This window comes from Acomys russatus, chromosome 13 (genome assembly GCF_903995435.1).
Source record: "Acomys russatus chromosome 13, mAcoRus1.1, whole genome shotgun sequence".
Lineage (NCBI taxonomy): Eukaryota > Metazoa > Chordata > Mammalia > Rodentia > Muridae > Acomys > Acomys russatus.
Window position 1 is genome coordinate 50556058 of NC_067149.1, and position 14069 is coordinate 50570126.

Sequence of the window (14069 nt, forward strand, 5' to 3'; positions counted from 1 at the left end):
GACTGATCCCTTACAACAGTGGTTCTCAACTTTCCTACTACTGCAACTCTTTAATTCAGTTCCTCATGTTGTGGTGATCTCGCCACCACCACCACCACCCCCCCCCCCCCGCCAAGCCATAAAATTATTTGCATTGCTCTTCCATTATTGTAATTTGCTACTGTTATGAATTGTAATAGAAATATCTGATATGTGGGACATATGATATGCAACCTCTATGAAAAGGTCACTCAATATCCAAAGGGGTCACGACCCACAGCTTGAGAACCATTCCCCTACAGACCCGTTCCTATGGACGTTAACTACCCTTGGATAGGCTGTATACCATAAGCCCTTTCCCCTTGATTCAGCTGTATGCAGCAACCTCACCTCCCTGTTCAACTGTGTAAAATAAGCAAGCACACTGTGCTTCTCTGGTGCTGAGTCTTCTCCGTCAGACAGCCCGGTTCACCCAGTGCCAGCTGTCCATTTGTCTGTGTGCCCGTCCATTTCCCCACTGCACCAGTGAGGTCAAGTCCCTGGAGCTACGCTAGGACGCGGCACTTCCATTTGTGGCATGTGTAGACATGTCTGTGCATTACAGTGTCCTAAAGGCTTGCTGACCGCCAGCCTCTTTTCTCCTTCCTTTGTGTTCGTAACAATAACTATGGCTTCCTCACTGGTCAAGGCAAGTGGCCCAAGGTAGACAAGTCACTGTTGAGACCCCACTGAATGGTCCTAAGCAAGTTCCTTCAGGTCTGAGTTCTGCTATCCACAACTGATCTGCTCTCCTGCCTTCTATTCCTGCCCCCCTCCCTGCCCTCACCCCTACCCCTACCCCCACCCCCATCCACTTGGGTTCCTCTCTCTTTTCCTGGTTATTTTAGGAAAATGCTTGCTCCATCCCCTTGACACAGCTGCAAGGAAACTATCATCATCTTCAGTGTGGCAAAAACAAAACAAAACGAAAAACATATCTTCTGGGTCTCCTGGGCAAAGAGCATACACACAGCTGAATGGCAACGCCCCTTCTCCATGAATTTGCTCCCCACCACCACTCTGCTCCCCATTCAGGCCACCATAGCCACTGCACAGGTGGGACAGGGTGGACTGTCTGAGAATCGATTTACCAAAGTCATTAAAAAAGGGGTGGGGGACAGAACAGAGAAACAGACAGCTCAATGGCTGAGGCACAAACACAGCTTCAGCCATGAGCTCGTCTTTGTGAGGAAGAGATGTGTAGGGCATAACAGAACCCCTCCAGGTGACAAGCTACCCACATAGGCAGTGCGTTAAGGAGCCTTTACTTTACTTTACTTAAAGAGTCTTTGCTGCAAGATGAAGGTCCAAACAAAGCCGATGGGATGTGGTAAGCCCGCCTCCTCTTGTGTTTGGTCTCCTTTGGGTCATTTCGAGCTATCCAATCCAAGCTCTGGAATGTTTTCTTTTCCTTTTTTTCTTTCTTTCTTTCTTTCTTTTTTTTTGTTTTTTTTTTTTGTTTGTTTGTTTGTTTTGTTTTTGTTTTTGTTTTTGTTTTGTTTTGTTTTGTTTTGTTGTTGTTTTTCGAGACAGGATTTCTCTGTGTAGCCTTGGCTGTCCTAGACTCACTTTGTAAATCAGGCTGGCCTCGAACTCACAGCGATCCACCTGCCTCTGCCTCTGCCTCCCAAGTGCTGGGGTTAAAGGCTTGTGCCACCACACCCAGCTGAAATGTTTCCTGAAAGATCTGTCTTTGAAGATCCCTTCACACACCATCTCTTCCCACAGTGCATGGGTTTAGGGGGTGGGTGGTCTGAGTAAGAAATAGAAGATAAAGGAAGTAAAACTGTCTAAGGCTAGGTTACTCTGGAAGCTTCCCCCCACTAGCTTTTGTTTTTAGCTCTTGCTCCCAGTGTGTAGCCTGTTTCAAAGGCTGTAATAGTACAGTGGTTCTCAACCTGTGGGTCGTGTTCCTTTTAAGGGTCAAATGACCCTTTCACAGGGGTCACCTAAAACTATCAGAAAACACAGTGATTTATATTACATTTCATAATGGTAGCAAAATTACAGTTATGAAGTAACAACGAAAATCATTTTGTAGTTGGAAGGTCACCACAACATGAGGAACTGCATTAAAGGGTCATTGCATTAAGAAGGCTGAGAAGCGTTGCTTATAGAGCCTTTAGAAAATTGTGTGTGGCTGGCAGAAGCCTTGAGGGGTATACCCACCACTGTTCTCAAGCCGGCCTTCTCTGCCCCTGCTCCACTGCCCTGTGAACAGGCTCCTTTTGCTCCCACCAGCACAGGCTAACCCACACCTCTGCCTCTTGCTCCCACCAGCACAGGCTAATGTCGGGATAATCTGATGTATTTTGATGTTAATTACTACTTGCTGCCTGACCCACCTTTTGCTTAATAAAAAGCCATCCCACCTGGGCAGGGCAGGAAATAGTTGGGGCTAGGAGAGAGAGGAATTCTGGGAAGAAGAAGGACCCCACCAGGAGAAGGAGACCTGAAGTGAAGAGAGGAAGGCCGCCATGGGTTAGATGGAGGAGAAGCACATGGCCCGCAGCGTGGATGGAGAATCCAGCCCAGATGAAGAACATGAGCAAGTATTTGGGATTATGGATGGGAGGTAGCTTGATAAAAGTTATTAGAAGCAGATGGCATGGGATTGAGACAGGGATCCCATGCCTGCCCCACTATGGGAGGCAGTTTAGAGGATTGATATCTGCCCTGCCCCAGGTTAACTAAGGCTATCTTAAAATATAACAAGTGTCTGTGTCTTGATTGATTGCTAGCCGGGCCTATAGATAGGCTAACCCACACCACTGCCTCTTGCTCCCACCAGCACAGGTTAGCCCACATCTCTGCACTTTCTGAGCCACGGTGAACTGAATCCCTCAGAAACTCAGAGTCATGTAAAGGTTTCCTCTGTTAAGTCCTTTCTGTAGCCATTTTATCATGGTGATAAGAGTAACTAACAGGGTTAAAAAGGAACTCTGACCTCTGACCTTGCTTTTTTTTTTTTTTAATCTTGGGTCTTGCATAACACTCTGACTCCCAAGTGTCCTATGGAGAGGGCCGTGTGTCAAGGAGCTGAGACCTCACCCCACACCCTGGAAGCAGACCTGCCCAAGCAAGCTCTTGAGTGCCTAAAGGCCTGAGCACAGCTGAAGCCTGTGAGGGGCCCTGAGGCTAGACCACCCTTCTACCAGTTCCTGATGCCTGACTCCAACAACTGTGTGAAATCACACGTGATACCTGCTTTAAACAGAGGAAAGGGACAACGTGTTACACAACAGATAACTAATATTTGGATTCCATCTCAAGTGACTCAGTCCTAGCCTCAATATTTACCAAATCAGTAAAAGAGTGGGCCAGAGATGACTTGGAATAATAAAAACCCATCCAACCACAAAAGGCCACTGGCCTCTCTCTTCTCACAGCCCTCTCGTCCATCCTTACTAAAACCCCAAACTTTACGCTTTCTGGACTTTTGAGAAGAGTGGGGTTGGGGAGGGGGCACATTCCCTCCCTCTGCAAGCTCCTCCTGTCCCAGTGACGTTAGTGGACCCATACCCCACCCCACTCCCCAGGTAACTGGTAAAATGAGTGTCCAGCATTTCAGGCAGCTCCCCGTCCCTCTCACGCATGTGTGCTCTTGTGCTGTGGCAACAGGAACCTTTTGCTGTCAACCACCTACCAGGACCCCGTTACCAAATGAGAGAGGCCCAGTGAGGAGCAGCTGGGCCACCTACTCATCTACTCACAGGACTGTTCCTTCCAACAGAAGATAAGGTTCCCATGGGCTGGAGAGGTGGCTCAGAGGTTAAGAGCACTGCCTGTTCTTCCGGAGGTCCTGAGTTCAATTCCCAGCAACCACACCATGGTTCACAACCATCTATAATGAGATCCGGTGCCCTCTTAAAAAATAAATAAATCTTTAAAAAAGAAAAATAAGGTTCCCGTCGATAAAGAAGTGACTGGTGATTTCTAGTCACTAGGACAAAACTCCTGACAACTTACAGAGACTTTATTTTGGCTTGTGGGTTCAGGGCGTATGAATCCATTGTGGTGAGGAAGGCGTGGAGGTTTAGTCTGTGGCAGCGGGAGCTTGTGGCGCCGTCTGTTCACATCTTGGGAGACTGAAAAGCAGAGCACTCAGAGCTTTCAGGTGAGGAACAGAAACCGATATTGTTAGGGTTCTGCTTCAGTCGGCCTACCTGTGATGTCATTGCTTACCTGCCGTGGGGGCATGGCCCTGTCCAAAGCTATATAAAAGGACAGTCCTACCTCGCCCTTCCCTCTTACTCTTCCTCACTCTCCCCTCTCTTCCTCTGTCTCCATCTCCATCTTTGGGGTGCCCCTTCCTCCTTTCCTTCTCCCCCCATGCTCATTTAATAAACCTCATATAATATACTATCTGTCGCCTGACATCTTATTATCTTATCATCTTATTTTCTTTTTATTAATCATAACAGATATACTCTACCAGCCTCCGACCCCTAGCCATCCCACTTCTGCTAGCGAATCCACACATCCCAAAGGTTCCACAGTCTCCCCAGACTGCACCATTGCTGGAGACCATGGTTTCAAACACATGAACCTATGAGGAATGTTTACATACCAATTGTAATAGTGCCCAATAATGGAGATGAAAGGCACAGATTGCCGGTTAGAACTCGCACTATGGAATCACAAATGGAGCATGGCTGTGCCCACATCATCCATCACCTGCTCCACTACCACCCAGATCCTAGCCTACCTCCCCAGCAACTGCTCCACCTCCCTCAACAAGGTCAATGCTTGCTACCTACTTCCCTGCTCTGCTCTGGCCACACCCTCCCAAAGATGTAACTCATACCTGATGTACCAGATTCTGCACTTAGTCCTGAGGATGCTGAAATCTGCAGGACAAAGTCCGTCCCTCAAGGGGCTCCCAGACCTGTGAGAAAGACAGACAAGGGACAGGTGGGTGTCATAGTTAAGATATGCTCTTGTATCCAATAAGCACAAGAGAAATGGTGTCACCCTGAGTTAGCAAGGTCTCCCAGAGGAGGAGACGTAACGTAAGGTGGCAAGTAATAATAACGGCGGCTGGCCACGAACGCTACTTAAGAACCCTGTCGCCGGGATTAGAGGTGGCTCTGGGTTAAGTGCTTTTGCTGCTCCTGTTGCTCTCCCAGAGGACCCAAGTACAATTTCCAGCACCCATGTCCAGTGATGTACGGCTACTCATAACTGAAACTCCAGAAGATCCTGTGCTCTCCTTGCCGCCGCCACCACTGCATAAATAAAAATAAATCTTTTAAAAAGAGCCCTGCCACAGCACGGCCCAGTGGTGCACACCTGACAGGTAGAGGCAGGAGGGAGGGGCAACAGTTTAAGATTCAAGATTGTTGTCTGCTGTGTGCCTGGTGTGTGTGTGTGTGTGTGATGCATTGCCTTTATCTGTCTCCGTTTTACAGTTAAGGAAACTAAAGAGCAATTTTCAGTCATTTACTAAAGGCTATATATAAAATAAAAAAGAAATTTGGAATTTGAGCCTAGGCAAGTTGGAACTGAACGCCTAACCCCAGGTTTCTCAACCTGGGCAGCGTTGTCACTTCAGGTCAGGTAACTGTTACCAGAGGTATAAATCAGAGTGCATCGCTGGTCTCAACCCACTAGGTGGCAGTAGTATTTCCTCACCACCACCACTACTTTTTTTTTTTTTTTTTTTTTTTTTAATCTCTATAGATTGAGTATTGCTTCTGGTTGGGAGCCACTGAGCTAACCATTTTTCTCTCTTACCTCCATAAACTCGTAATGAAGTTTACTGTTCACCTAAAGACCAGGCATCTCCTAAATTACTTAGGTTATTAACTCATTTAATCCTCTCAACAGCTCTTTAGTGGGAGCTTCATTGCTCTGCGTTCTACGGAGGAGGACTTCGGCAGCACAGAGACACTGCGCACATTGGAGGCAGTCTCGAAGCTTCTGGGTAGTGGTGCCTTGGCATAAACCTGTTGAACGAGGCTTGGACCCACCCCCTTTACAGCTGTGGTGCACCAGTCTTTGATCTCCCGTGACTGAAGGGAACGGCAATGACGGTGGGGGGAGGGGAAGGTAATTGGGCAAGTGTGAGGAGAAATATTTGGGACCCTATAAGATTAATAGTGAGAGTGTAACGCATGAGAGCAGACGAACAGGGCGGAATGAGGCTGGCGCTGGAGAACACAGTAAGGAAGGAAGAACCCGCCAGGACAGACAGACAGATTCCTCAGAGGGCTCAGTCTTTGAAAAGGTTTCAGAAAGGGAGGGTGTCATTAGCTGTAGATGGTGGCAGTAGGGGGTGGGGGTGGGCTTAAAAGCTTGGACTCATGGCTGGATTTTTGGGGGTTGATTTGGATCCTGCTGTGAGTGTCTATGACCAGTAATTGGCGGGTGGGACAGTACGAAGAACAAAGTCGTCAGAGACACACACACACACTCCCACAGCCTGACCCCTGTCTCCTAAGCCCGCAGCCAGACTGACCGGAGCCATCCTTGCCCTCTGATGCTATCCCGGATCTCCCTTCAACCCTGGTCCTGGACCCAGGAGTCAAGGAGGGTCCTGGCTTGGAGGCAAGGCTTGGAAAGGAAAAGCCGACTGAGCTGGTGCAATGGCTCAGCTGAGTAATAGCGCTCTCCACCAAACCTGAGAGCTTGAGTGATATCAAGACCCACATGGTAGAAAGAGAGAAGCAACTGCCTGGAATTGTCTTCTGACTTCCACACATATGCTATGTGGCATCACACACACACACACACACACACACACACACACACACACACACAATGCTTCTTTCCCCAAAAAGAATAAACAAACAAACATAAAAAAACGGCGTAGGGTAGAGCAGTCAGCACTGTCCCTAGCGCCTCTCCACCAAGTCTATTGCCCTTTGCTGTTGCAAAGCTTCTCTCCCAGTGAAAGCGACAGAAAACCCCGCCCAGGAACACCCAAGCCCTTTCTCCTGTGCCATCCCCGCACAGAACAGCAGGTGGCAGCACGAACGTGGTTTTTCAGAGCTAAAAAACCAAAACTAAATGTGCTTGTGCTCTTTCTAGGCTTAACCCCACGTATCCTCTCCGCTTTCCTCCATCCCCCTCCCCCCTCCATGCCCATGCCCGTGCCCTTTGCCCCTCTCAGTTAATGAGAAACAAAAGTCAATAGACCCAGAAACAAACTTAGAAGGTGAGAGGGAACATTGCGGGGCGGGCGGGGTGAGGGGGGACATCAGAGGGGAGGACAGGATATCAGTTTGGCTTACTCATAGGCCTGGTCTCTGGAGCCCACTGTCCCGACTCACTCAGCTCTCCAAGGTTAAGTCTAAGGTGGAAAAGTTCCTCACGACTAGAGCGATGGCTCGGCTGTTAAGAACACTTGCTGCTTTTGCTGAGGAGCAGGGTTTCCCAGCACCTACATAGTGGTCCATAACTCCACTTCCATGGTATCGGACACCCACTTCTGACCTTTCTAGGTCAGCACATACACATGTATAGAGATATTTTTTTAATTTATTAGGTCCCTCATTAATAATGAGTATTAAACATACCTCACCCCCCAAGTGGGGGTCACATTATTTTCAAGATTCCTGACTTGGGAGGCCAGTGTGACATCTGGCTAAGGGAAAGGACATCAGAATGACGTGTTAGAATGAAATGATCAGCAACTCCCTCCCAGTTTTCCTGAAGCTGAGCCCATTGGAAGGCTTGTGTCCCGGGAGACCTGCGGGCCCCCAGCAAGTTAAGGTGGTCCAATAGGTCATTGTGACAGTGACCTCGACTGAGTTTAGAATCATGTGGAAGAATGTCTCCATCTGTTTTCTGGTTACTGTGACAGATTCCCCAAACAAGAGCAACTTGAAGGAGACTCATTCCAGCCCACAGTTCAAGGGTGTAGTCCATCATGGTGGCCAGGTCAAGGCCACAGGAGCTCGGAACAGCTGTTCCTGTCGCATTCACAGTCAGAACACAGAACAATGACGTTTCTGTGCTCCTCACAAGCATTCCTTCTTTTTATACAGTCCAAAACCCAAGCCCAGGGAACAGTCTCCCCCACAGTCAAGATGGGTGTGCCTAGGCCTTTAATCTCAGCACCGAGAAAGCAGAGGCAGGTGGATCTTTGTGAGTTCAAGTTCAGCCTGGTCTACACAGTGAGTTCTAAGAAAGCCATGGATATAGGGTGAGATCCTGTCTCAAAATAAATAGATACATAGGTAGGTGACAGACAAACAGACAGAGAAACAGACAAAAATGGCTCTTCCTGCATCAATTAATAAATCAAGAAAATTCCTCATAAGTGTCTCTTTCACATAAAATAACTCAGATTTTATTTCTTATGTAATTTACACAGACAACAACAACCCAATTGATCACCTCGAACAGCTGGAAGGAACACAGCCCAGCACATTAACCACGCACTCCGTGGTTTGAACTGTGGTAACAAAGTATCAGGGACTAACGGAGACTAACTTGTCGTAGTTCCTCCGTGGGCCAGAGGTCCCGGGTTGGTGTAGCACTCTAATCTCCTCAGGTTCTAGTGAGGAGCTTGTCTCAGGTTGAAGATGGCTGCCACTCACAGTTGTTCTTAGACACTGGATCCGGATAATCCCATACAGCTGTGCGGAGAGGCTGGGCTCCTCAGTGACTCACACAGAGATGTGCCTCTGGGTATAATAAAGAGGGAAGACCCACCCTGGATGTGGGTGCCACTTTCCTGAGGGCTGGGGGCGCCTGCACAGGGTAAAGAGCATAAAGGTGAAAATCACTGAGTCATTAAATCCCCCTATCACCCATCGGCTGGTGGCCACTGCGGCCACCGGCCACCGTGCCTGACCTGCTCTTCCTGGAAACTGAACCCTTCCTACCTCCAGTGCATTTGTGTCAGGCATTAGTCACAGTGCAGGAAGAGTGACAATATGTTCTCTCTGTCAGAAACAGGTCTCTCCGACTAAACAAGCTTGGGGTTCAGAAGTCCTCTTTAGCTGGGACACCATTCCTTTTAGCTGTGTCTTTCCTTGGCCCCAGGTCCCCTGCTGATGTCAGGTGGCTCATCTCACACTTCATACCCTAAAAACTCCTGAGAACCCCAAAGAGCTTTTGCTTATGTAAGTTCTGTCTAGTCAAAGCTATTGGGATGGAAATTCCAATGGAAGATTTTAAAATCCAAAAAATATGCCACATGTATTCCCTTGGTTATCTCGGAATGAGTGAGTCATCACATGCCCGTGACCTCCAACGTGCTCCACTGTATGCTCATGAGAAATGAGAGAATAGAAAACAACATCTTGAGGTTTCTGTGGAAGACCTCAAAAAGACCTTTTGTGGGAAGACCCAGAGAAAAGTTCTGAAGGACCTCCTAAGGTTTCCGCAGCTACACATGGGAAGCCTTGACTCCCAGTCTTCAAAGGCTCTGTCCACTTAGCCCTAAGGCATGCCAAACAGTGGTGTGGTTTTGCCCTAAATGACTATATGTGTTTTACAGACACTAGGAAGAAAAGCTTGGAGCTGGAGAGATAGTTAAGAATGCTCGCTGCTCCTCCAGAGGATCCTGCTCATGTGCCAGCACCCACACTGATGACCCACAGCCCCCTAGAACTCTAACAACAGGGGCTCTGATGCCCTCTGCTGGCCTCTGCAGGCACCTGAGAATGTGTGCGTATGTCCGTGCTCACACACACACACACACACACACACATACACACACCACACACACACACGGGCTTGAATTACAGGCACTCTTTATATCAACAAGCTCTTTTTGTAACAGCATTAAGATGATCTTTATGTTCTATGTTGTTTCTGAGAAGAAAACACTGAAGTCATCAAAAAAAATGTCCTCTGTATGCGGTGAGTCTTTTTTTTCTGGCTTCTTTAGGGGACTTCATTTGTTCATTCATCCATTCATTCATTTGTTCATTTTTGGCCTTGGGGTTTGAACCCAGGGCTAGCATGTGCTGAGCAAGCTCTCTAACCTTAGTCCTCTCTGCCTACTTTCTAGACTTTTCCTTCCTCTTTCCAGTTGACTTTATTTTTTAATTTTTGATTCTGCTTTTGGTTTACTGAGCTTCTTGAATCTGAAAACACATCTCTCCCTCAAGCTAGGAAAGGATTGGCCACAGTTTACTTTTCATTTTTCTAGTTAGCATGCAAAACAACGGGTTTGATTTATATCACTGTACTTTGCTCAGATTCACGCACCCTTTTTCTTCTCTTCTTCTCAGTCCCACCTCTGCAGGTTCCCTTCCCCTGACAAATAATCTCCTTTCTGTGTCCATGCCCCATCCGCTTCTTCTTTAATCTAGATTCCTCCCATGAGAGAAAACGTGCATTTATTTGTCTTTCTGGGTCTGCTTTGTTTTGTTTAACATGATGATCTCTACTTCTATTCATTTCCTCCTCCTCCTCCTGCTCCTCCTCCCCTTTTTGCTCCCCCTCCTGCTCCTCCTCCCCCTCCTGCTCCTCCTCCTCCTGTTTCTCCTCCTCTTGCTCCTCCTCCTGTTCTTCCTCCTGCTCCTACTCCTACTTCTCCTCCTCCTGCTCCCCCTCCCCCTCCTCCTGCTCCTCCTCCTCCTCTTCCTACTCCTCCTGCTCATCCCCCTCCTGCTCCTCCTCCTTCTGCTCCTCCCCGTCCTCCTCCTCCTTTTGTCTGAATAAAACACCACTATGTGTTGCATGTCCTATTGGCCTGCTGATGGTCCTCTAACCTGATTCCATATCTTGGCTGTAGTGACTAATGCCTCAGTAAACAGGGATTCTGTATCAGTGGAGTATGCCATTACTTCTTCACAGGATTCTTCTGTATAACTCCATCTCCTCTTGAAGTTACAGGGGCATAAGGATTCAGAAGCCTTACATTTTCCAACGGGCCCTTGAGTTTCTGCTCATTTTTTAAAATGTTTTCTCTGTTCTTTGGGTAAGACTCTTGTTATTTCCACTTTTTTTCGACCTCACGGGCTTCTCCTCTGCCTCTGCTTTGTTCTATTAAGCGATTACAGTCATGCATTTGTTTTCTTTCCTTTCCCCTCTTTCTTCTTGTTTTGTTTTGCTTTGTTTTGTTAAAACAGGGTCTCACTATGTAGTCCTGGGTGGCCTAAACCAGGTTAGCCTCAAACTCACAGAGATCAGCCTGCCACCGCCTCCCAAAACCTAGAACTAAAAACATGTACGCTGGCAGTCAGTATGCTTGGTGTTTGCTTGTTTGTTTGTGGGTTTTGAGACAGGTTTTATATAGGCCAGGCTTGTGGCCTCTGTGTATGTAAGGGTGTGCTTGAAATCTTGATCTTCCAGCACTTCCTTCCCATGTGTTGGAGTTACAATCGTGTGCCACCATGGCCACTTCTGTTGCATTTTTTGAGACAGTGTCTCACTGTGTACCTCATGATCCTCTGCTTCTCTTGGTCCGGAAAGAAGCTACTGAGGAAACTCCACATTCATGTCTCTACCAGCTGGAGAAGGGGAGGGAGGTGGTGATGAAGGCAGAGGAGAGACATACTTGTTCCTCCTCAGAGCATAGGGTCATCAGTTACCAGCTGCACACACAGCCACCAAGCTCCCCTGCCAGTCGCGAGCCCCGGAGGCTTCCTCCCCTTTACCCAGACACAAACTTTGGCCTTAGCACCAGGGTGGGAGTAAACTGTACCCTCATGTTCATATTAGGTCCCTCACCACAGGGACTGACCAGCACATGTTGGCCCCGTCTCTTTCTCCTCTTAACTCCCTGTGTCTTTCCAACCAGCCCCCAGCCAGTACTTCAGCTCCTAGCCACACAGGATGAGTGCCCGTTCTGATTTCTCCCAGGACTTCTTCTGTTTTTAAAGTAAAAACCTTCTGCCCCAGGAAACCCCAAAGTCCCATTTAAATCAGAACAGTGTGTCCCAAAATACCCCTTAGACCCATGCAAGACAGCTGTGGGTTCTGACACCTGCTCAGGAGTCTACCTTTCAAAGCCTTTTCATTTCTCTTCTATAAAAGAGTCCCAAGGACATCTTGTCTAAGGGGCTAGCCTGGGCACTCAGGTTCCCGCGTCTCTTAGTGACTGACCAGCAGCTCAGGAATAGAATGCAGATGGGCCCCTGCAGACTGTCAAGGACAAGAGGACAAGGCCAGCTGTTGAAGGATTCCTCACCATAGCCATAGCTGCTTTCTTTCTGACAGGTTGGTGGTAGGGGGGGAGGGGGGCCAAAATGACTGTCACCCTGCAGGTATGAACAACCTCTGGCTTCTCAGGAACTCTGTGTGACCCTAATAGTTACAGGAAGAAATAGGTTTCAGTGGTCCCTAGGAGCCTGTCCAGAGGGGCTCACTCCCCCCAAGATGGCATTAGAACAGGTACCTGCCTACAATCCCAGCACTCATGATGCTAAGAAGTCACAGCTAGCCTGAGCTACACATCGAGACCCTATTTCAAAACAAACTAACAGAAAAGGGCTGGTGATGTAGCTCAGTACTGGGCACTTATTGAGAATGTGCCAGGCCTTGGATTTTATCCCAGCCAGAAAAAAGGGGGAGAGTGGGGAATCATCCCCAGGTGTGCGTGGGCTTGGAACATGGCACACAAGAGGTGGATTGCTTCTCAATATTGTGTCTGGGAAACTGTATGTGCCCTGACCCTCACTCTTGGCCATTCCCTTGCCGGCATGGACTGTAGTGCTCCTCACCATGATGATGATGATGATGTTGTTGTTTGTGTTGTGTTTTTGAGACAGGGTTTCTCTGTGTAGCCCTGGCTATCCTGGAACTCACTCTGTAGACCAGGCTGGCCTTGAACTCACAGAGATCCACCTGCCTCGGTCTCTTGAGTGCTGGGATTAAAGGTGTGTGTGCGCCACCACTGCCCAGCTCCTAACCTTTTTAAGTTTGCAAAAACCTTGAACATCCTTCTCCTGGTCTCTATTCTATTGCTGTGAAGAGACATCACAGCCAAGGCAACCTATAGAGGAAAGCTATTAACTGCTAACAGTTCCAGAGGGCTAGTTCCTTGTCATCACGGGGAGGGCATGTACCACCAGGCAGGCGCAGTTTTGGAGAACTTGAGGTCTCCCATGTGGTCCACAAGTTGCAGGCAGAAAGAGACCGAGACTGAGCCTAACATGGGCTTTTGAAGGCTTTGACCCTCAAAGCCCCCTCCCAAGGGGCACAGTTTGAAGGGGACTGAGCCTTCAAACATGTGAGCCAATGGGGGCCATCTCTGTGTTCGTGATGTGTTGCTTTTGGGAGAAGCCACGCAGCCACACGCAACACAGAAGAAGCAGCCAACTCTCTCAGGTTGGCGTGTGCTCTAGAATGCAAACCCTTCCGAGCACCCGATTCCTCTAAGAGCAGGACCACCTGCCTCCACATGTGCTCCCTAACCGTCCCACATTCCCCAAGCCACGACTGGGTGTCTTCCCTTGCTGGGTGCAGGGTGAAGTCCTCTACCTCAAGCTGTGGCTCCTGATCTTGGCCTTACAGCTTGAGCTGTAGGGATTTGGAGATGCCTCGGCTGGACTGCAGCCCTGCTCCTGCCAGACAAGGAGCCTCCAGGTGCTGTGGCTGGGACTAAAATGACTAAGCGCCTGAACTCAAGTTCAAGGAAGTTCAAGTTCAAGGAAGACTCAAGTTCCTGGGTCACAATCTTCAAGTTTTCCAAGAGGCATCACGCTGATGTAACTGAAGGGGAGAAAAGATTAGCCCATGACAGGCTAGTCCAGTCATAAGAAGCATCACAGTACCCACGACTGACACATAGAGTAAAAGAATATTCCAGAAGAGCTGGGTGTGCGAGTGTGTGCCTATAATCCCAGCACTCCAGAGGCTAAGGCAGCAGGATTACCATGAGTTTGGGGACCAGTCTGGACTGCAGAGTGAGTTCCAAGGCCAACGTGGGCACACACCTATTATCATAGGGTCAGGGGTTCAAGACCAGCCTAGCCTCTACTACATAGCAAATTTGAGGCCTGTCCAGGTTGTATATGACTATATCTCAACACACACCCCAAAATACACAACAGTCAAGGGTCAACCCTCTCCCACTCTGCTCTCTAAAGCCCCCAGCATGATTTTGAAGATTTTTCAATTACAGTGAGAACTATTCCTCGGTCTGC

General features: G+C 48.4%; 1 protein-coding gene across 1 annotated transcript in view; it reads left to right on the top strand.

The window, feature by feature from the left end:
- The first annotated feature begins 4609 nt into the window (after positions 1-4609).
- Positions 4610-14069, top strand: part of C1rl (complement C1r subcomponent like) — a 29185-nt gene continuing 19725 nt past the window's right edge. Inside the window, exon 1 of the mRNA XM_051155652.1 lies at positions 4610-4908. Within this exon, the coding sequence (XP_051011609.1) occupies positions 4610-4908 (299 nt within the window). The remainder of the gene's footprint in view (positions 4909-14069) is intronic.